This window comes from Artemia sp. Qi Xiang Cuo, chromosome 21 (assembly GCF_049724085.1).
Source record: "Artemia sp. Qi Xiang Cuo chromosome 21, ASM4972408v1, whole genome shotgun sequence".
Classification (NCBI taxonomy): Eukaryota; Metazoa; Arthropoda; class Branchiopoda; order Anostraca; family Artemiidae; genus Artemia; species Artemia sp. Qi Xiang Cuo.
This window is the reverse complement of record NC_142814.1, coordinates 40,093,827-40,114,871: the sequence shown is the minus strand read 5'-3', so window position 1 is coordinate 40,114,871 and position 21,045 is coordinate 40,093,827. Positions and strand designations below refer to the sequence as shown.

General features: G+C 36.4%; 1 protein-coding gene across 1 annotated transcript in view; it reads left to right on the top strand.

The window, feature by feature from the left end:
- yl (Putative vitellogenin receptor yl) overlaps positions 1 to 21,045 on the top strand; it is a 492,935-nt gene that overhangs the window by 416,559 nt on the left and 55,331 nt on the right. Inside the window, exons 22-24 of the mRNA XM_089106682.1 lie at positions 4,486 to 4,608; positions 7,294 to 7,540; positions 10,075 to 10,295. Coding sequence (XP_088962808.1) covers positions 4,486 to 4,608; positions 7,294 to 7,540; positions 10,075 to 10,295 — 591 coding nt within the window. The remainder of the gene's footprint in view (positions 1 to 4,485; positions 4,609 to 7,293; positions 7,541 to 10,074; positions 10,296 to 21,045) is intronic.

Genomic DNA, 21,045 nt, shown 5'->3' with positions numbered 1-21,045 from the left:
GTGCTCTTTGAAAGTCTTTTTGCGAAATTAAAGTTAATTATTTATCACATATTAAAAAGATTCTTATTTTGGAAGTAATTAAAAATTTAATTTTTAAATTTTGAGTAAAACTTTCGTGAGTGTTACTATAGAAGCCATGTTAAAGATTGATAGATTTGGTTCCGTTGAATTCCCGTTTAATTCTCATCGTTAGCTTATTTGTCAGGTTTCTTTATCCTTTTTCGCTTTCTTATTTCTATTCTGCCAAGGTTTTTCTTTTTTCTTGAAGCTTTTGTTTTAAAAAATCATCCGTAGAACTTGGTCAAAAATTTAAAGTTCGGAATTCCAAGTGCTCATTTTTCTTTTTTTTTAAATACTTGTGTAATTAGAATTTGACTCTGTTTTCCTAATAATTTAAAAAAATGCACTCCTGAACTTACTTTTAACTGCAATATTGGCCAAAATATTCTCGCAGTTGCTGAAATTTTTTGAACATTTTATTTTTCTTTTAGACATAGACATAGACATAGACATAGGTTTATTAAGATCGAACAGCGTAGCCATGGCTAATTTATGTCGTCTTTACAACAATATGAAAAAAAAAAATACAAATAACACTATAATAACACTAACACTTGAATTCAAATAACACTAAGTCTTGTTGTATGCTTCAACGAAAAAGGGGACAAACGTGTTTTTGGTAGCGGTTGGTCCTGCAGACAGGGGGTTGTAGCTTCGACTGGGATCTGGTTCTTTGGTTAACAGGAGCATCAGGTGGGAGGATCAGTCTGTGATGGGGCGAAGATAGCAGTGACTTGCCGAGGGACATGATCAGTGATAATCGTCTGTCGCTGAGAGATTCAAGGTTCAGTTCTTGCAAGAGTTTGTTGTTGTCGTCACTTCTGTTACCAACGATTATGTTAACAGCTCGTTTCTGCAAAGATTCAAGGTCATCGCAAAGGTAGTGGGTGCTCTGGACAAAAGGTCCCCAGACAGCGACGGCATATTCGAGTAGAGGTCTCACATACGTAATATAGGCATTTTTTAGGCTTTGAGTGTCGCAGCCAAACCTGCGCATCAGGACTAAGGTCTGAAGTGATGCATTGCCAGCCTTAATAACCTTCTCCACGTGTTCGGTGAATGTGCAGTCCATCGATAATGTGACTCCGAGGATTTTTGCAGATGGAACAACAGGGAAAGGGACTTGCGGGAATTCCAGATCACGTTTTAAGGGGCAAAACCTGAGGATCATTGATTTATCTGCATTCAGTGTCAACTTGTAACGTTCACAGTCCTCAGAGAAGGATGCCAGAAGGGTCTCGCTGAACTGACGTTCGATTACACCTTCTCTGACGAGGTATTTGAGGACAAATGATAAATCGTCGACGAATTTGAGTCGCTCTTCGAAATTCTGAAGGAGGAAGTTGATGAGGGAGATAAATATGAAACCAACAAGTCTTGTACCCTGAGGGGCTCCACAGGTAAGTTTAGACCAGTATGAGATCAAGTCACCTTCAAACAATGGAAATACACACTGCATTCTGTCCTGAAGGAAGCTCATCACTAATGCAAGAGACCGCTTCTGTGCGCCCATTGCTCGCATATTTTTTGCTGCCGTAAGATGAGAAATCAGGTCAAATGCCTTCCTGAAATCGGCGAGAGCTAGGTCGATTAAGGTACTGCCCTTGTCAAGCCACTTAAAGATAATGTCAACTAGGCGCACGAGGTATATCGAGGTATTGCAACCTTTGAGGCCGCCATACTGGTAACGGTCTATGTTTTCCCGCGTTTGCTTGAGCAATTCACGCAGGATGAATGACTCGGTGACTTTTGCAAAGGTAGATGTGATTGATATCGGTCGTAACTCGTTGCAACATTTGGGTGTTTTAGTCTTCGGTATAACACGCACAAATGCGCGTTTCCAGCACGACGGGAAAGTTGACTGGGCGAAACATTCGCTGATGATGTGTCCAAGTGGCTTGGCCAGGAAAGAGAGAACTCTCGTATTAACCTTATAGGCAGCTCTTCAGGAAAAGAGCTACTGGATGGACACAACTTGTTCAGCTCTTTGAAAACTTGATGCTCAACTATTTCGATTTCACCTTCGTCAGGGCATTTTGACAGTAGATTCTCTATTTCAGTGTTAGTTGGGGCAGGAAAGGATGTACAAATGTCAGTAAAGTAATTGTTGACGTCATTTGCACTCACAAGTGACCCATCATCGTTCAGAATACGGATACTGGATGATACTGATTTTCCAGCAATCTGCCTCACTAGACGGTGCCATTTACGGGGATCCTTTTTTATTTCAGGGTCCGAAAGGGATTTTCCGAAGGACTTTCTTGCCTCGCGACAAAGGCTAACTATTTTGTTTCTTAATAATCGTAACGACGTTGCGTCACCACTTGACTGCCTTACTGTGGTTTTTTCGCGAATCAGCTTTTTTGTTTATTTTTGGAGTGATCCAGGGCTTGTCAGATTCGCTCACGACAAATTGCTTTTCCGGGAAAACTTCTAAGTATTTGTCATAGAGTAGGGACTGAAATATTTCTGCTTTCCTGTTGACATCGCTTTTGTTGTATACTTTGCTGAAGCAGCGAGTACCGACCCACATTCCGTACGTATTAATAGCAGACCTCGTGATAGGTCTCCGGAGTACTTTTATTTTCTTAAGCTTCCTGATTTCACTTTTTGCCTTCATCAGCAGAGTGTGATGGTCCGATTTGCCCAATGGCCCGTTCGAAGACACGTCTTTGTAATATGGAGCAAGGTTTGTAAGAATTAGGTCAAGGGTGCTCCCGGTCACATGGGTGGGTATCTTGACCACTTGTGACATACCTAGCGTATTGGCAAGCCATTGTTTCTTTGTTTGGTTGAAGTCACCAGCTATTATGAAGCCCGGGCGGCTATACCGCTGTCGTAATGTGTCTAACGTAGACTGAAGGTAGGATACCAACAGCCGTCTGTTTTTGGCGCTTTCAGGATAGTAGATACTTGCAATAATGATGCAAGAGACATCTCGTGGTAAATGTTTTGGCTTGCATAATGCCCAGATCGTTTCATGGTTAGGGTCATTGAAGTTATCTAAATATTTGCAGGGGATATCATCGCGTACATACAGGGCAACACCTCCGCCAATCCTGTCTGTTCTAGTGTTCAAGAAAACCTTGTAACCAGCCATCCTTCCACTTGTTTCGTTGAGCTGCCATGTTTCGGTAATTGCGGCGATATGGATATTATTCTGACGTAGAATGACATCTAACTCATCTACTTTATTCGTTAGTGAGCGGACGTTGCTCAGAAGGAAGTTTGGAAGTTGGTGTTTAAAGAGAGAACCTGCGGCGATAATACTGGAGGACAATCAGACCCGAAATCATTGGTAGGAGCATTGTTGTCAGGGATCAGCCGGGGCGGTAGGCTCACGCGCGGGATTGAGACTAAACACCTCTCACGCTTAGGCTTTTGGCTGGCCAATCGTCCGTAGGTGACTAGCACGTCAATCTTAAATTTCTTTCTGCCACCTCTGCGTCCTCTTCTTGTTCGCTTGCGAACGAAGGGAACGTCATCTATATTTTTATAAATTCTTAGTGTGACGAGTGTGGCTATGACAGATGGCGCCAAAACAGCAAAAGAAATGAAAGTACCTTTTTTGCCTTGATCAATCCAGTTTTCAGCAGCAGCCTCAGTCACAAAGAATAGCACTATTAATACAGTTTTGATTAATACCACTTTCATCGCAAAGGGAGGAGTATTTCAAGGCACTGAACAAGTTAAACTAGGATAGAATGACTTGCAGCCTCAACGGCGCGAGAGCCATCTATCATATGACGTCTAAAGCCATCTTTTCATAGTAACGTGACCATCTAAATTTAAAATTAGGCGTATTCGGGAAAAGACATTCTTATCAACAGACTTATAGACTTATAGAAGTCTTATAGTCTCTAATAGTCTTTTAGTCTTATAGAAGTCTTATATAGAAGACTACTATAAGTCTTATAGACTTACAGATATACTTATTGACAATTTTATATTTAAAGCAACATGCTGAATCAGATGGTATATAAAAGACAGTCTTAAACCGTTTAATAGTGGAAATAACCCACGCCTATAGGGTGTATCCGATAAATTTGTTTGGCATATGCTAAATGCCGAATCAAGCACGTGTTGAATCAAATGTCATACATGAAAGTCCTTAACAGTTTGCTTGCTGAAATACCTCTCTGCTAAAGTGCATATCTGATTTAATTCGTTTGACACATTCTGGATGCAGAATCAAGTATATGCTGAATGTAATAGTATGGAAAAATAAGGCGTAGCCACTTATTAGCGGAAATAATACACGGCTAAAGGGCGTATTCAGTAAATTCGCTTGGGGCATACTGAATAGAATAGTATATAAAAGTAAGTTGTAATCTTCCAAAAGTGTATTACGAGTGTACCAAAAATGTACTAAAGATAAGTGTATTACGAGTTGACCCTCTGAAAACTTTAATATGTGTTTTTCAGATTGTCCTTTGGACAAAGAACACTGTGCTGGTGACACTTCAATTTGTATTTCTCACAACGCTATCTGTGATGGGTTTGAAGATTGTCCAAACGGATCAGACGAAAAATACTGTCAAGACTTGGGTAACACTGTCTCTCTTTCTCTTCTCTCTCTCTCTCTCTCTCTCTCTCTCTCTCTCTCTCTCTCTCTCTCTCTCTCTCTCTCTCTCTCTCTCTCTCTCCCTTATGTGAGCAATATGTACAAATTCTCTTTCTCGAAAACGGCTTCATATTTTTTCGGGAAAATTGGTATCCTGGGATATTCTTGCATAAAAAACGATCTAGATAGGTCAGAAGTCTGGGCAAATTCCTTAAAAACCTTAATTTTGGAAGAAAAAAAACTGTAATAATCAAATATCTTTGAATAGACTGCAGTTTGAAAAGACATTAAATTGTCTAAAGAGCAAAAAACTGGTAATTGCAAAAATATTTGTGTATGTTTTAACAAGGGATTACAACAATTCAAAAACCTTAAAAAAAAAAAGTTTGAAGCTTAGTTGAAATCGTTGTAAGAAATCAGACTTGTTGTAATAATCATATATCTTTGTATAGACTGCAATATGAAAAGACATCGAATTGCGGAAAAAGCATAAAACGGGTAATTGCAGAAATATTTATACAAATTTTAACAAGGGATTACAAGAATTTAAAAACCTTAAAAGATAAAACAAAAGTTTGAAGCTTAGTAAAAATCGTTGTTAGAAATCAGACATGCTGTAATAATTATATATCTTTGAATAGATTGCAGTATGAAAAGATATTTAATTGAGTAAAGAGCAAAAAAACAGGTAATTGCAAAAATATTTGTATATATTTTAACAAGGGATTAAAAACATTAAAAATAAAATCAAAAGTTTAAAATTTAGTAGAAATCGTTATTAGAAATTGGACTTGCTTTAATAATCAAATATCTTTGAAAAGACACAGTATTGAAAGACATTAAATTGCGTAAAGAGCAAAAAACTGGTAATTGCAAAAACATTTTCAATATTATCAGTTTATCAATCAGTTTGTTTATCAATAAATATTCAATTTATAAGTTTGTCACTGATGTTCAGTTTATCACTCATATCAATAACATCAGTTTATCACTGATGTTCACTTTATCACTGATATCAATAATATCAGTTTATCAGTAAATAATATCAGGTTAATATTATCAGTTACCAAGCTAATTTAGTGTCAATGCTTTGGTACCTTAATAGCATCTCTGTGGCAATGGAGTCATGTATGTATGTGCACATATATTCAGTTACACTTGTTAGTCTATCCAAAACCAGCACGGAGTTTTCAAAATATTTTGTTTTTCAGCTATATTAATTTATTTTATATTTTTACACTCCTGTGGTACACCTCCCCCCCCCCCCCAGCCCCCTCTAATAAAATGAAATTAAATGACTAGTAAGGTTTTAATTAACAAATAAAATAAATTTATTTATTATATTAATTTAGTATGTCGTACAATCGATAGAGCTAGGTAGGGTAGTTAACTAAAATTGAAACAAATATATTCATTGCGTCGTTTTAGCAAAACTAATTCTTTTGTCTTCGGTTCTATGTAAAATCATAAAAACGAAAATATAGACATAAATGAAGCTACCATATCTTTTTGGGCTGGGTGGGGGTGTTTTACTGCATTGGTAAAACTTGGTTGGCCTCCTTTTTTCTCTTCTAAGAGGAACGAGTCTCCCTTTGGTTTCTCATAGACAGTTTGAATTCCCCTTCAGTAAATATTGACAATAACCCTGAGGATTCTGGCTATCCGGGTTGCAGCGGTAACAACCGTAGTAAGAGACGCTCACGTCCAATGTTGAGAAATATAATAACCTATAGCTCCTAAAATTAGATTGAGATCAAAACAAAAAGTACACCATCAGAACCACCTTGTACGAAACCCTGACAAATGAAACTTACTTTCCCTTGGCTTGAACAACAAGGGAAATATATTGGCTTGAAAATCAAGAAAAGTGGCAGCTACTACAGCATTCTGCCTAAACGACATTTTTTTTTTTTTTTTCACAGATAGCTTGGCACTGGAACATCGTAGAGAGAGTTGTTCTATGACTCATTTTAAAGGAAATTAATAGATCTTGTGCCATTTGTAATTATATGTTTTTTTTTAAATAGAATCAATTTTTCCACTAAAAACTGCATTTTCATGGCCAATCTTGATAGATGGCGTCATAATCGAAGGTAATAACCATATATGAAGTAATAAGTGAATGCAATATTTAGACGCGCTTATCTTTCGACAAGATAAACATTAATGTATTTCGACAAGACATACATAATGGATCGATACAGTTCATTATTAATGGGGACTATGTAAGTTTCAACGGATATAGCTGAAACCTAGTAAAGAAAAAACTACAGTGCTTAGTGACTAAAAATAAGATAATACAAGCATCTGTTTAAATGTTGCTTATCTGGGGTATATATTTATAACGACCTTGAAGTAAGTTTAAAGGGATACCAAAATGAAAATACTGAAGGTCTTCGTCATAGACTGCCGCATATTTTAGCCTGCTGGCTCTTAACCAGGTGTCAAAATTCTACGTTAAATTAACTCTAAATCATGGTTGCAGGGGTAGCTGCAACCTAGTAAAGATCAAAACACGCCCCATATTAACCAAAAATATTAAAAAAAAAGTTATAAAAAAAATAAGAAACTGGCAAGTGAGAAAGAATTGTCCTTTCTAGCTGATTGATGAATGTTAACTATATGGAATAAGTCTATGGAAAGAGTCTTTTCTTATATTATAATTCTAGTTACAACCACACGACCCTATAACACGTTCATTCACCTTGATTGTCCGCACGGAACAACCTTGTGTCATGACAAACTATCATGCGTTCACGATGCAAACATTTGTGATGGAGAAGAAGATTGCGATGATGGGTCCGATGAACTTGATTGTGAAAATAACCCCCATCATAAACATGGTGATCTCAGCTGTCCCCGGGGAACCTTTTCATGCTACAGAGGATTTCTAGAATGTATCCCCATGGCTGCCCTGTAAGTAACCTTTAAAGACTGTTTTATTCATACCATATCTGCTCCTTCCTAATTTCGTGTCTTGAACGGCAGATTTCTAGCTTCTATGCAGTGCTTCCTGAATCCCAAAATTTTTGGCGGTTTTTCCTTATTTCCCCGGAAACTTATTTCGTATCTTGAACGGCGGATTTATGTCTTCCATGCAGTGCTTCTACTGTTCCTGAATTTTTTGGGTTGATCCGGTGTTTCCCTAAAAATTTATTTTGTATCTTGAACTACGGATTTCTGGCATCTATACAGTGCTTCCACTGTCCCCGAGTTTGTCTGGGTTATCCAGTGTTTCCCCGAAAACTTATTTCATATCTTGAACGATGTATTTTTAGCTCATATGTACTGATTCCACTATCCCCGAATATTTTGAAGCTTTCCCGTATTTCCTCCGAAATTAATTTCGTGCCTTGAACGAGGGGTTTCTAGCTTCTAGGCTGTGCTTCCACTATCCCCGATTTTTTCGAGTTCCTCGTAATTGCCCGGGAAAAAAAAACAGATTCTCCGAAATCTTCCAAATAAAGTGATTTTAAGTAAAATTATTTATTTTCATTTTGTGTTAACGTTCGTGTATTCACGAACACAGGAACACGGGATAGGTTTCAGATAACCCATTGTTCTTTTGAAAAAACACGGTAAATTTGGGGATAGTTGAAGCACTGCTCCTTTGCTTGGATTGTCAAATCTACACTGAGATTGAAGCTTTCATTTCTGGTAATTATCTACAATGCTATTGCTCTATCTCGCATATTGTACGCAGCTCCATTTTGGAAGCCTTTACAAAGCTGTAAAGGTCTAAAATCAGCTACTCGATTTACCAAAAGACCAAAATTGACTTCCGATTTCCTGAGAGGTTTGGAGAGGTTTTTTGAGAGGTTTGGAATTCTCAAAAGTCTCTTCTTGCAATTAAAAATTACTGTTCAGTTAAATTTGAATGCAAATCTCTATTTTTAAAATAGTATTAATTGGAAGTTTTTGCCATTAGAAAGTGTATTCAGAAACGTTCATTTTTGTGAAAATAGGTGTATTGTTTTTAATATTAAATTGGTGGAATTTTTTTAATATCAGTATTTTTACTTACGTAGATCCCAGCCTTGTAAAGAACGAACAACTATTTTTCCTGGGAATTTAGGATGATGTCGTTACTTCATATATTAGGTAATAATCAGGGTTGCCACCTCTAGCACGGAAGTGCTATGTTAGCACTACTTCAGTATGTGTAGCACGTGCTCAGAATTGCCACCAGTTGCACAAAGGTGCTATTTTAGCGATGTTGCAGTCACGGGTGCAGCACGCATATTCGCGAAATTGTAGCACTTTAGGAACTGGCCGTGGTGGTAACCCTGGTAAAAATATGTAAAATATACCCCCCAAAAAATTTAATTTTTTTGAAAAATTACACTTTTGACTCCTAAAGAAACTGGAACTTTCAATTTCTGGCCCACTGAAACCCCTCTTTAGTTTTTATGACCACGTGGGGCACTTCGATTTCTACACTATTTATCTGCATTTAAGTAAGTTGGTAAGTATGACGACACTAGATCCTCAGGGTCCAGACAGGCGCTACTGATCTCCGTTTCGTGGCCCTTTAGCCAGGAAGTGCACCGGGGGGGGGCAAACAATCCTGTGCTTTCGCACACCCTTCCTGCTTACCTTCCCCAAATTTCTCCAGGTACTCATTTAGTGCTGGGTCGACTCTGGCAATATTATAAGTGATATTTTTTTAAAATTTTGTTTTTGATTAAAAAAGCAGTAGAACTTTTAATTTCCGTTTGAATGAGCCCTCTTGCAACATTCTAGGACCACTGGGTCGATACAATCACCCCTGGTAAAAAGAAAAAAAAGGGCTAATAAACACGCATCCGTGATCTTTCTTCTGACAAAAAAATACAAAATCCCACGTTTTTCCAGATAGGAGCTTGAAACCACTACAGTATGGTTTTATGATGCGCTGAATCTGATGGTGTGATTTTCATTAAGATTCTTTGACTTTATGGGGTATTTTCCCCTTTTTTCGAAAATAAGGCAAATTTTCTCCGGCTCTTAACTTTTAATGGGTATAACTAGACTTGATGAAATTTACATATTTGAAATCAGCATAAAAATCTGATTCTTTTTATGTATCTATTGGTATCAAAATTTAGTTTTTTACTGTTTGATATTTCACTCAACAGTTTCGTTAAAACATGTTTTCTAGATAGATTTCTATTGTACTATTTAACTTGTCTAGCTTTTTGTAGTCATCGCAGCTTTGCTGCTCTGACTTCAGCATTTCAATATTTTTAAAAGTTTAATTTGTTTGGTGGAAATTTTCATCACCAGCGGGGTTTCTTCAGATACTAGCTTTCTAGTTACTAGTTACTAGTTTACTAGTTACTAGTAGTCTAGATACTAGTTTCTTCAGTTTTCTAGCTATTTTGCTAGAAAACTGAACATCTCTTGCTATTTTGACCCCGTTTCCCTGGGGAAAATTCTCCGCTGTAATTACTATCTGCACTTCATTTCAGGTGTAACTGTTCTGCTGAATGTTCTCAAGGGGAAGATGAGCTCCATTGTCCCCCTACCAGCTGTGAGAACAATTCTGAAGGTGATCATTATTTCTCGTGTCCAGGAAGAGACTCTACTTACCACATCCCACCTCAATGGGTTTGCGATGGGGAGTATGACTGCAGTGATGGGTATGATGAAGGCCATGGGTTCTGTAATTCTACTTATGAACACTATCATGGTAAGTGAAATTAACGGAATATGTCATGCAGTTTTAAGTTATTGCTCGTGATATCTTTGAACTATTGAAGTGTATAAACATACTATACTTTAAACACGTATTAATTTTTATTTTTTTGTGAGTATATGAGGACGGGGGACGGTTCAAAAAAAGGTTTCAGTTTTCCTAAATAATTTACTATTAAAGGTTCAGTCTTTTCCACCGAAAAAAAAGATTGGAAAAAGGGGGCCAAGGTTTAAAGCAAAAAAACAGTTTCTATTGCATGGAAAATGTCATATTGTCATAATGTCATATGTCAAATGTCATATTACTGAATTTTGCACTTGTCAAAATGTTTGTCTGAATATTACGAAATGCGCTTGCGACTAGACATGTGCGCTGTTTTTCACGATATTATATATATATATATAAATATTTATTGTTTTTATATAAAAGTGCTTTAATCTAATTTAAAAGGAAAAGAGGGTGCCTAAAGCCCATCTTGCCTTACCCTGTGGATGCTTTTGGTGACCTTTAAAACAAATATCGGAGCAAATAACAAATAACTAATTAACATTCCATAAATTATATGCTCTCTTAATTTTGATTTCCAGTAAATGTTTTTATTTAGTTTTACCTTTGTTGCTGAACAAACCTATGCATTTAATTGTTTTAATTAGTTTAATTGTTCACTGCTGTCAGTTTAGTTGTTGAATTACTTATCAGTCTATATTTAGCTTCAATGCTTAATTTTTTCAGTTCAATTTTCTGGTGCTTCCAATTTAATGTAATTGTTTAATTGCTATTGGGTGTGCTTCTCTGTTTCAGATGGTATTCTTAATTAGCTTTGCCTTTGTCGCTGAATAAACACTAATACGTCATATTGTTTTCAGTTATTTTGATTATTTATTGCCCTCAATTTCATTGTTAATTGCTTTTCAGTTGCAATTTAATTAAATTTTTTTATTGCTACTGGTTGAAGAACTCTAATTATCCACTACTAAACTACTAAAAACTCACGTCTGCAACAATCCGCCTGAGGGCAACACAGCTGTTCATGCTTCATCCTAATCTATTCAAAGCTTCGCTCTTTGCACCTTCCCAAGAAGTTCTATTTTTCCTTAAATTGTCCTCTTTCCACTGCATTCAAGGGTGACCTGCTTTTCGTTTGTCCCTAGATAGATGGCCGAAAAGGACGAGCTGTGGCAGTCCGTCTTCCTTCATCCATAAAATATGTCCTAGCCATCTCAATTTTTGTCTCGCTGAACTCATAGAAAGTGGGATAGAACAACGATTTTTGTACACCCTGCTGTTTGAAATACAGCCAGTGAAATGAGTATTCAAAGTATATTCTTTTGCAGAGTGATGATACCACACTAGGCGGCTGTGAAAGGGATATAACAGCGCTCATTTCCAAGATTAGGGTTGTTCTCGAGGAGACGTATCTCTAGATGGATTCTAACCGACTTGTGATTAATTTTGATAAATCTTGCGTTTTATTTTTTTTGCCGGGTCAGAAGTGTCCATCCAGAGGTGTGTGGTATCGAAACATCCAGAGATTTGATCATTTATCCAGAAAAGTGTTCTGCAAAATACCTGGGAGTCCTGCTTGATGAGAACCTGTCATTCCTGCATCATATTCAAGCAGTAGAGCTGAAGATATCCTAGAATCTTGGAATAATAAAGATAATAAAAAATACTTTGTCACAGGAAGCATTATTACTGCTGTACAACCCTCATATCAAACCCTATTTACAATACTGTGCAATGATCTGGCAGTCGACTTTTAGATCTCACCTGCAGAAGCTCAATTTTATTCATAAGCGATCTTTGAAATTAATTGAAAAAATGAGGAGTATTTGTCAATTGAGCTGTATCATCAGTCATGCTTGACCTTTGTGTTCACGTTGCTAGCTGGTGATTTTCATTATACGTTTAAAACGATATTTCGATCAACTTCGGACCAGCATAATGTAAATACCCGACCATCCTCAAACCTACAAATGCCCTTCACCCCGACTATACGATCGAATTTTGCTCCGAATATAACTTGTGCAAGGTTATGGAACCTGTTGGATTAAATGAGAGGTAATGTTATTTCTGAGAGTAGGAGCAGTGACCATGCTGTGTTTTATGTTTAAAAGGTAGCGATTGAGGATCTCGGCATCCAGGAATGGACTGAGTATTGTTATTATGTGTAATTTATTTTTTGATTTGATAATAAACCCCCTTGAACTTGAAAAAAAGCAATCTATAGCAAATCCTCTGGAAAACATCTGACAAATCCTCCTTTGTCTTTCGCCTCGTCCATGTTTCAAAATCATACTTGACTACTGGTATCACTGTTACGTCCAATATTCTAATTTGGTTCGCAGACTTATCTTCCAATTCTTCCAAACTTTTTTCGTAAAAAAAAAAAAAAAAAAAAAAAAAAAAAAAAAAAAAAACACACCCTGGTCCTTGATTTTTTTTTTTCTCTTTTAAATCCTCACGGCATCCACCATCATTAGTAGTAATACTATTGTCTTCCTAAAATTAATTTTGAAACCTATTCTTGCTCCGTGAGCTCTCAAAACCTCCAAAAAAAATCCTTCATTTTGCTAACATTTTTATCTAAGAGACTCAAAACATCTACATATTTTTTGTCTAGGAGAGTTTTACCTTCTCATTTCTTTTCCCATGCTCTATCTTGGCCTTTGCCGTGCTCCCTAGACAAAGTCCATCAAATTGATACATACAAATGGAGATAGAACACAACCTTGCTTAACTCCTGATTCAATACCAAACTAGCTTCGACCTTAACCACAGCAATATTGTTCTTGAGCATAGCACTAATCACTTTAATATATTTTTCTGATATACCATTCAAGGATAAGACCTTCGCTAAAGCTCTTCTATCAACAGAATTAAACGCTTGTTCATAATTTGTAAAACAGAGGACTAAAGGTGTTTGATGACTCAGGCATTTCTCAATTATTAACCTAAGAGTGGAAATTTAGTCGACACGCCCTCTAGCCTTCCTAAGACCACACTTTTCTTCTCTTTAAACTTTATCTACAGCATCTCTTGGTCTAAAACAAAATTAAGTAATTTGCTTCCTACAGCAACTAAGCTCATGCCTTTATAATAATCACAGCCGTTCTTATCACCTTTCTTGTAAAGGGGCTCAATTAAAGTTTTCCTAAAATCACTAGGTACTTCTCTTTTTCAAAAATCATATTCATGATCTTTAGTAATTTATCTCTAACGTCGCAGCCACCATATTTACACAATTTGCCTTTGCACTGTAAGGAATTACTAGTAGTACTGTTCTATGAACTACTTAAAGCATTTCTAACTTTTTACCCAAAGAGAACATAGAATGGGAAATAAAATTCAGGCGATTGTCTTTCAATACGTGATGCTTTATCATTCTTTAATCCTCTTAGTACTGTCTCTTACTCTTCTTCATAAATTAAATCTCCCATCACTTCAAAATTGTCTTAAACTTTTTCATTTTTCTCTATATCATTTCTGGTAACTTTATTACTGTTTAACACATTCTCTAAATGTGTAGCTCATCTCTTTTTAGCACTTTTCATGTCATTAGGAGTGTTGTGATTGTATTGCGTATGTTTTGTGGAATAAAAACTCTGAACTGAACACTGAACTAACTGAGGCCCCGTTTTAATCTCAAACTGGGACAAGTCCAGATTGACCACTCCCTCTCAACTTCCTTGACTTGCCAATGATAAATTTTACTTATATGAGCTTAATGCTTGGATCTTTGGAACTTGCATGGCCTCAGGAAAAGCAATGAGTACCACAACTAAAGGTCAGGGACTAATACATCTTCTCAAGTCTACATGAAGCGTACAAGCTGGCTTAGATTTGGACAGCAAGAAAGACAGCAAGGGTTTCCACAGTTTTATCTATTATTTATCTTCTATCAACAAAAGTCGAAGCTCTGCACAAGTAATCTCAAGCCTATTACCTCTAACTCACTATATATCCATGCCTACAAATATTATGCTACAATTGGGAGGCAGTCCTCAAAGATAACTTGGCTAAAAATGGATTAGCCCGAAAAAGCCCACCAAAACAAATAAAACCCAGAAGAATTATCCATTAATTAGAATATAGTGCAACGCTGTGTCGTTTAATAGGCTATATTTTCCTCGTGGGAGGCTTCCTCAAGGTCGCCCTGCAGCACTGTTAGCAGTCACAGTTTTGGGTAGGAAAACTAGTGAATGGTCTACTATAAGACCACGGAAGCAGGGTTTCCCTTTCTGGGATAGAGATAGAGGAAAGGAGCTTATGACGGAGCAGAGACCCAAACGATCTAACAACGCCTAAACAGCACCGACATCTTATGTCCAGCCTATCCTCACCAGGGTATCGCTCTAGGTGTTCTTTGGAGCATTTGCTCTGAGTGTAAGGGCTTCTTTCAACATAGTTTTACCTTTATGGGTGAACATAACCTGCACATTGAGTTGTTTTCAATTATTCAATTGTTTCAATTGATTTTAATGCGCATGACAAAGTCAGGCTGTACTTGCACTTTAGTTTGGAAAGTTTTTTGGTGGGTCGTCAGAGTTCAATGGTCAAAGCTGCCTGCCTAGTTACTAGGAGGCCCTGGGTTTGATGAGTCTTTGCAGTACCAAGGGCATTAAAATAAAATAATTTTTACCGACTGGACCCATTTTAGGTCTATTGATGCCTGAAAACAGTGCCTTTTAAAGATTTTCCTTTTGCTTGTGTTAGGATAATACAGTTATAAGGACAGTATTGCATTTTCGTCAGTGTTGCCATTCTGAACCTTAAAAATAAATCAGAAAACTAATTAGTTAGATTTGACAAAGCTGTTCGTCCGTAAAAATATAAACATTAACAACTTGTACATTGCCAAAGACAATTAAGCCTTCGAAGGAAAGCTGCACTTTCTGAAGCTATCTGGTAGTATTTATTTTCTTCTTATTTGTACTGATTTTCACCCGCCTCTGTTTCTTTTTTTCTTTTTTTTTTCGTTTTTTGGCACCTGTTACTACCAGAAACTGCACAGCTGCACATGGACGAAGTCTTGTGCATTAAAAGTTGAATTTCTGATTTTACCACATTTTTTAAGATTTTAATGGCTCTGTAAGTTTAAAAAAATCATGTCTCTTTTTGTTTCCTTTTTTTGGCACCTTTTACTATCAGAAACTGCACAGCTGCACATGGACGAAGTCTTGTGCATTAAAAGTTGAATTTCTGATTTTACCACATTTTTTAAGATTTTAATGGCTCTGTAATTTTAAAAAAATCACATCTCTTTTTGTTTCCTTTTTTGGCACCTTTTACTATCAGAAACTGCACAGCTGCACATGGACGAAGTCTTGTGTATTAAAAATTGAATTCCTGATTTTACCATTCCTTTTATGATTTTTATGGCTTTGAAAGTTTGAACAAATCTCGTCTCTTTTTGTTTTCTTTTTTTGGCACCTGTTACTACCAGAAACTGCACAGCTGCACATGGACAAATTCTTGTTCATTAAAAGTTGAATTCCTGATTTTATCAACTTCTTAAAGATTTTTTTATGGCTTTTTAAGTTTAAGTAAATCAAAAAACTATATTTAATTTTCAATGTACCTTATACTTTCAGCAAATTTATATTATTTGGTGTATCTCAAAATTTACTTTTGTTGTAATAAGTTAAAGTCAGGGTGTCAAAAGCTGTGCCTTGTAGGCTGTTAGTGGCCTAGATGGTTTAAATATGACCTAGAATATGAACCATTTTTTTAATGTTGAATTATTGGATTAAATTCATTAACGTACCAAAGACAGTGAAAATGAAAGGTAATTTCCTGAATCGGCTAAGTAGAAACTCACACAATTCTATATGTGTTAAAAAATGAAAAAAAAAATTGTGAGTTCAATTTTCTATTAAAAAACCTTCAAGTGCAGTATTAGGGCGTAGCTGGCGCCTAGTTACAAAGAAAATAATCGTGGGGAACAACCAGCAAAAACTAAGCTACAAACATGTGGGATCAAACGGCTTAAAACTTGTAGCTATCCTTTGAAACTGTACTTGTCTTATGCAAAAAAAAAGACTTTGAATATTTGCATTTTTATAGACGAAACAGCGTTGTCAAATTTACCTAGTTAGTTTTGCTTATCTATTTGCTCTCTTGAACATGTCAACACTGATGTCGAAGATGTGGTGTTCCTTTAGAACTTTATTATTAACAAAAAAGATTTTAGAGAATCGTGGTTTTTAGGTATGAATTAAATAAAAAAAACAAGTTTTTTAAACTGTAAGTTAGGAGCGACATTAAAACTTAAAAAGAACAGAAATTATTCCGTACATGAAAGGGGCTGTCCCCTCCTCAACGCCTCGCTCTTTACGCTAAAGTTTTTTATTGTTTTAAAAAATAAAGTTGTGAGACATAGTCAAACTTTAGCGTAAAGAGCGAGGCGTTGAGGAGGAAAGCCCTTTCATATACGGAATAATTTCTGTTCGTTTTAAGTTTTAATGTCGCTCCTTACTTACAGTTTAAAAAACTTGTTTTTTTATTTAATTTCTGATCTTTTTTTAGTTAATGCAGGTTCTATATTGACTCGCTGTCATTTAAAAAATAAAAAAAATTTGCGTAAAAACTGTGCTCTTATTTTTTTAAATGTATATCTCAAAATTCGGCCTTGGCCTAATTTAAAAATTTACTTACGTAAATAACTTCTAAATTCGTATATTTTCCTTCTAGTACAAAGTATAAAGTTGCAGATGTTTGCAGATATGAGCTTGAAATCTATGTAATAGGGTTTTCTGATACGCTGAATCTGACGGTGTGATTTTCATTAAAATTCTTTCACTTGTAAGGGATGTTTCCCCCCTCTTTAAAAAATCGGGTAAATTTTCTCAGACTTGTAGCCTTTGATGAGTAATACTAAACTTAATAAAAATTTATATATTTAGAATCAGCATTATAAACACGTGCTGTTATTGATGTTAAAAGTAAAGATCACCATCTAGTAGTGTCAAGGGTTAATTTAAAGCTGAAATATCGGAAGGGTAATTACCTCCCGGGAAGTTATGATGTTAGTAGACTCCAGGATGAGGGTTTGGGAGAAACTTTCCAGGAACAGTTTAATACTAAAGTTGAGAGTTTAAAATTTGAGAATGTGGAAGATGGTTCGAATAATTTTAGACAAATAATTTGTGAAGTTGCTGAAGGTGTATTAGGGAAGAAAGCTAGAACTGCAGCTAAGAATATTAGTGAAAAAGCTTTATGTTTAATAGAAAGGAGAAAGGACTTGTACAAGAATTATCTGAGTGATAGATCATATGAAAACAAAAGAAATGTAAAGAAAGTGGAGAAAGCATTGAAATATGAACTAAGGAGGTGTGAAGTGGAGGCCATGGATAAAATTGCCGAGGATTTAGAAGATGCAGCTAGACGGCATAATAGTAAAATATTGTACTGGCACTTTAACAAATTGAGAGGTAGTAGTCAATCCGGAGTTGTCCCAGTTAAAGATAGGAATGGGGTGGCAATTAGCGATAAGGAAAAAGCTAAAGCGAGATGGGCCGAACATTTTGAGAATTTGCTTAACCGAGATAGAGTTTCAGGAAAAAATATAGATGAAAATCAAAAAGTTTGTGATACCTTGGATGTGAAGGAAGATTTGTTTTGTGAGGAGGAATTAGCAACAGTACTAAAAGGATTAAAGAATAACAAGGCTCCAAGTGCTGATAGGGTGATAAATGAGTTTCTTGAATATGGTGGATCTGAGGTCAGAAATAATTTACTGAAGATTATGAATATGAGTTTTGAAAAAGGGAAGTACCTAACGATTTTCGGAAAACCTTAATTAAGCCACTTTATAAGAAAGGTAATAAAAGTAAGTGTAGTAATTATCGAGGCATTAGTCTGGTCTCTTTAGGTAGCAAATTACTTAGTAATATGATACTTTTTAGACTGAGAGATGCCGTAGACAAAGTTTTAAGAGAAGAGCAGTGCGGTTTTAGAAAAGGTAGAGGATGTGTTGACCAAATTTTTACTCTTAGGTTAACAATTGAGAAGTGCCTAAGTTTTCAAACACCTTTGGTCCTCAGTTTTATAGATTATGAGCAAGCGTTCGATTCTGTTGATAGAGGAGCTTTAGTAAAGGTTTTATCCTTGTATAGTATACCAGACAAATACATTAATGTGGCTAGTGCCATGTACGAAAATAACACTGCTGCGGGTAGGACATGATGTTAGCAGCTGGTTTTGTATTAAATCAGGAGTAAAGCAGGGTTATGTTCTATCCCCCTTTATATGGATTATTTTGATAGACTTTGTTTTAAGGAGCACAGGAAAGGCAATGGGAGACCACGGAATCAAATGGGGAGGAAAAAGTCTCCTGGACTTGGATTATGCTGAAGATTTAAGCATCCTAGATGAAAGTGTGAGCAAAATGAATGAAGTTTTAGAGGTTTTGCGAGTTCAGGGTGCTAGTATTGGTTTGAAAATTAATGTTAGGAAGACTAAGTCACTAAGGCTAGGAATAAGTGAAGATGAACAGGTGACGCTGGGTAATGATAGGAATGATCAGGTGGGCAGCTTCACTTACCTTGGTAGTATTAATAGTAAAGATGGTGGGAGCAGTGAAGATGTTATAAAAAGAATAGCCAAGGCTCAGGGTATTTTTTCACAGTTAAAAAAAGTCTGGAAGAATACGAAGATAAGTCTGCAAATCAAGATTAGAATATTACAAGCTACAGTGAGGACAGTAGTCAAATATGGCTATGAAGCATGGACACTCCAAAAGGCACATGAAGATTTTATAGATGCTTCCCAGAGAATTCATTTTAGGATTGTTTTGGGTACCCAGCTGACTGACCAGATTTCAATAAATCAGGTATACAAAAAATGTGGTTCAATACTGCTCTCTTGGTCTATAATGAAAGAAAGGTTGAGGTGGTTAGGGCACGTTGTGCGGATGAAGGATGACAGATTGCCGAAGATTGTTCCTTTCGGCCAACCATCTAGGGCTAAACGGAAAGAAGGTCGTCCCCTTCTGGGGTGGGAGGAAGCCATAAAGAAAGATTCAAAGGAAATGGGAACTTCGTGGGCGGGTGTAAAAAGGGAGGCTTTGAATAGATTGGGGTGGAGGAGGAGCCTGCGTAGCTGTGTTGGCCTCAGGCGGCTTGGTGCTGCGATGAGTTGTTAGTAGTAGTAGTAGTATTATAAACACATTCTTTTGATGCATTTATTGACATCAAATTCCGTTTTTAAAAGTTTCGATTACTATTGAGCCGTATCGCTTGTTTCTTTTATTGTTTTTACGTATATGTGATTACGTATATGAGGGGGTTCTCCCCTTAGTCAATACCACGCTCTTCACGTTAAAATTTAAAAAAAATTTGATTAAAAAACCGAAGAATTACAAAGGACTTTTAATTATACTCGAGAGATCTTTTTAACTAAAAAAAAAAAAATTTAGCTTAAACACCGTGGTTTTGACCTGGGGTACAACCCTCCCACAAACGTTATAATTTCTGTTCGTTTTAAGTTCTAATGTTGCTTCTGTATACGTCACAAAAACCTAGATTTGACGTTAACATTGGGTAAAGATCATAAATTTTATACCTCCCCCTGGTGGCTTCGGGGGATTAAGTCATCCTCAAAGTCATATTTATCGTATTTCAAACCATGTTGAACAAAATGGTTCTCTCAAAGTTTTGATCGGGTGACTGTGGGAAAAAATAAGCGTGGGAGGGGGCCTAGTTGCCCTGTATTTATTTTGGTCAGTTAAAAAGGGCACCCCACCCCCCACTACCAGAAAAAATTCCCCCTGAAAACGTCTGTATACTTCTCAATAACCACTACTATATGTTAACATTGGGTAAAGGTCATAACTTTAAGCCCTCCCCCTGGGGGTTTCGAGGGATTAAGTCATCCCAAAAGACATAGTTGTCATATTTTAGACCATGTTTAACCAAATGGGTCTTTCAGAATTTTGATCGGGTGACTTTGGGGAAAAGATGAGCGTGGGAGGGGGCCTAGTTGCCGTCAATTTTTTTTGGTCACTTAAAAAGGGCACTAGACCTTTAAATTTCCGTTCGAATGAGCCCTCCCACGATATTCTAGGACCACTGGGTCGATACGATCACCCCTGGGAAAAAAAAAAATAAAAAATAAACACGCATCCGTGATCTTTCTTCTGGCAAAAAATGGAAATTCCCCATTTTTGTAGATAGAAGCTTGAAACCTCTACAGTAGGTTTCCCTGATACGCTGAATATGATGGTGTGATTTTCATTAAGGATCTATAATTTTTAGGGGGTCTTTCTCCCTTTTTTCGAAAATCAGCCAAATTTTCTCAGGTGCGTAACTTTTGATAGGTATAATTAAACTTGATGAAACTTATATATTTAAAATCAGAATTAAAATCTGATTATTTTGATGTACCTATTGGTAACAAAATTCCGTTTTTTAGAGTTTCGGTTACCATTGAGCCGGGTCGCTCCTTACTTACAGTTCGTTACCACGAACTGTTTGATAGACCTAAGGTCAGTCCTGGGGAAGGAAAAATAATTATGTTTTATTCAGCACATTGAAGCATCTAATGTAAATAATGATGATGGTTAGCCAAACATTACAGTACGAAACATAACATATACGAACTCAATTGATGCTTACTGCAACTACCTTATACAAATAAAATGCATTTGAAAAGTTATATTTTAAGATTACCATATCTTCAGATACATGGGGGCTTAACCCCCAACCCCATAGGAGGTATGTATGGATAACGAACATAAAATTAG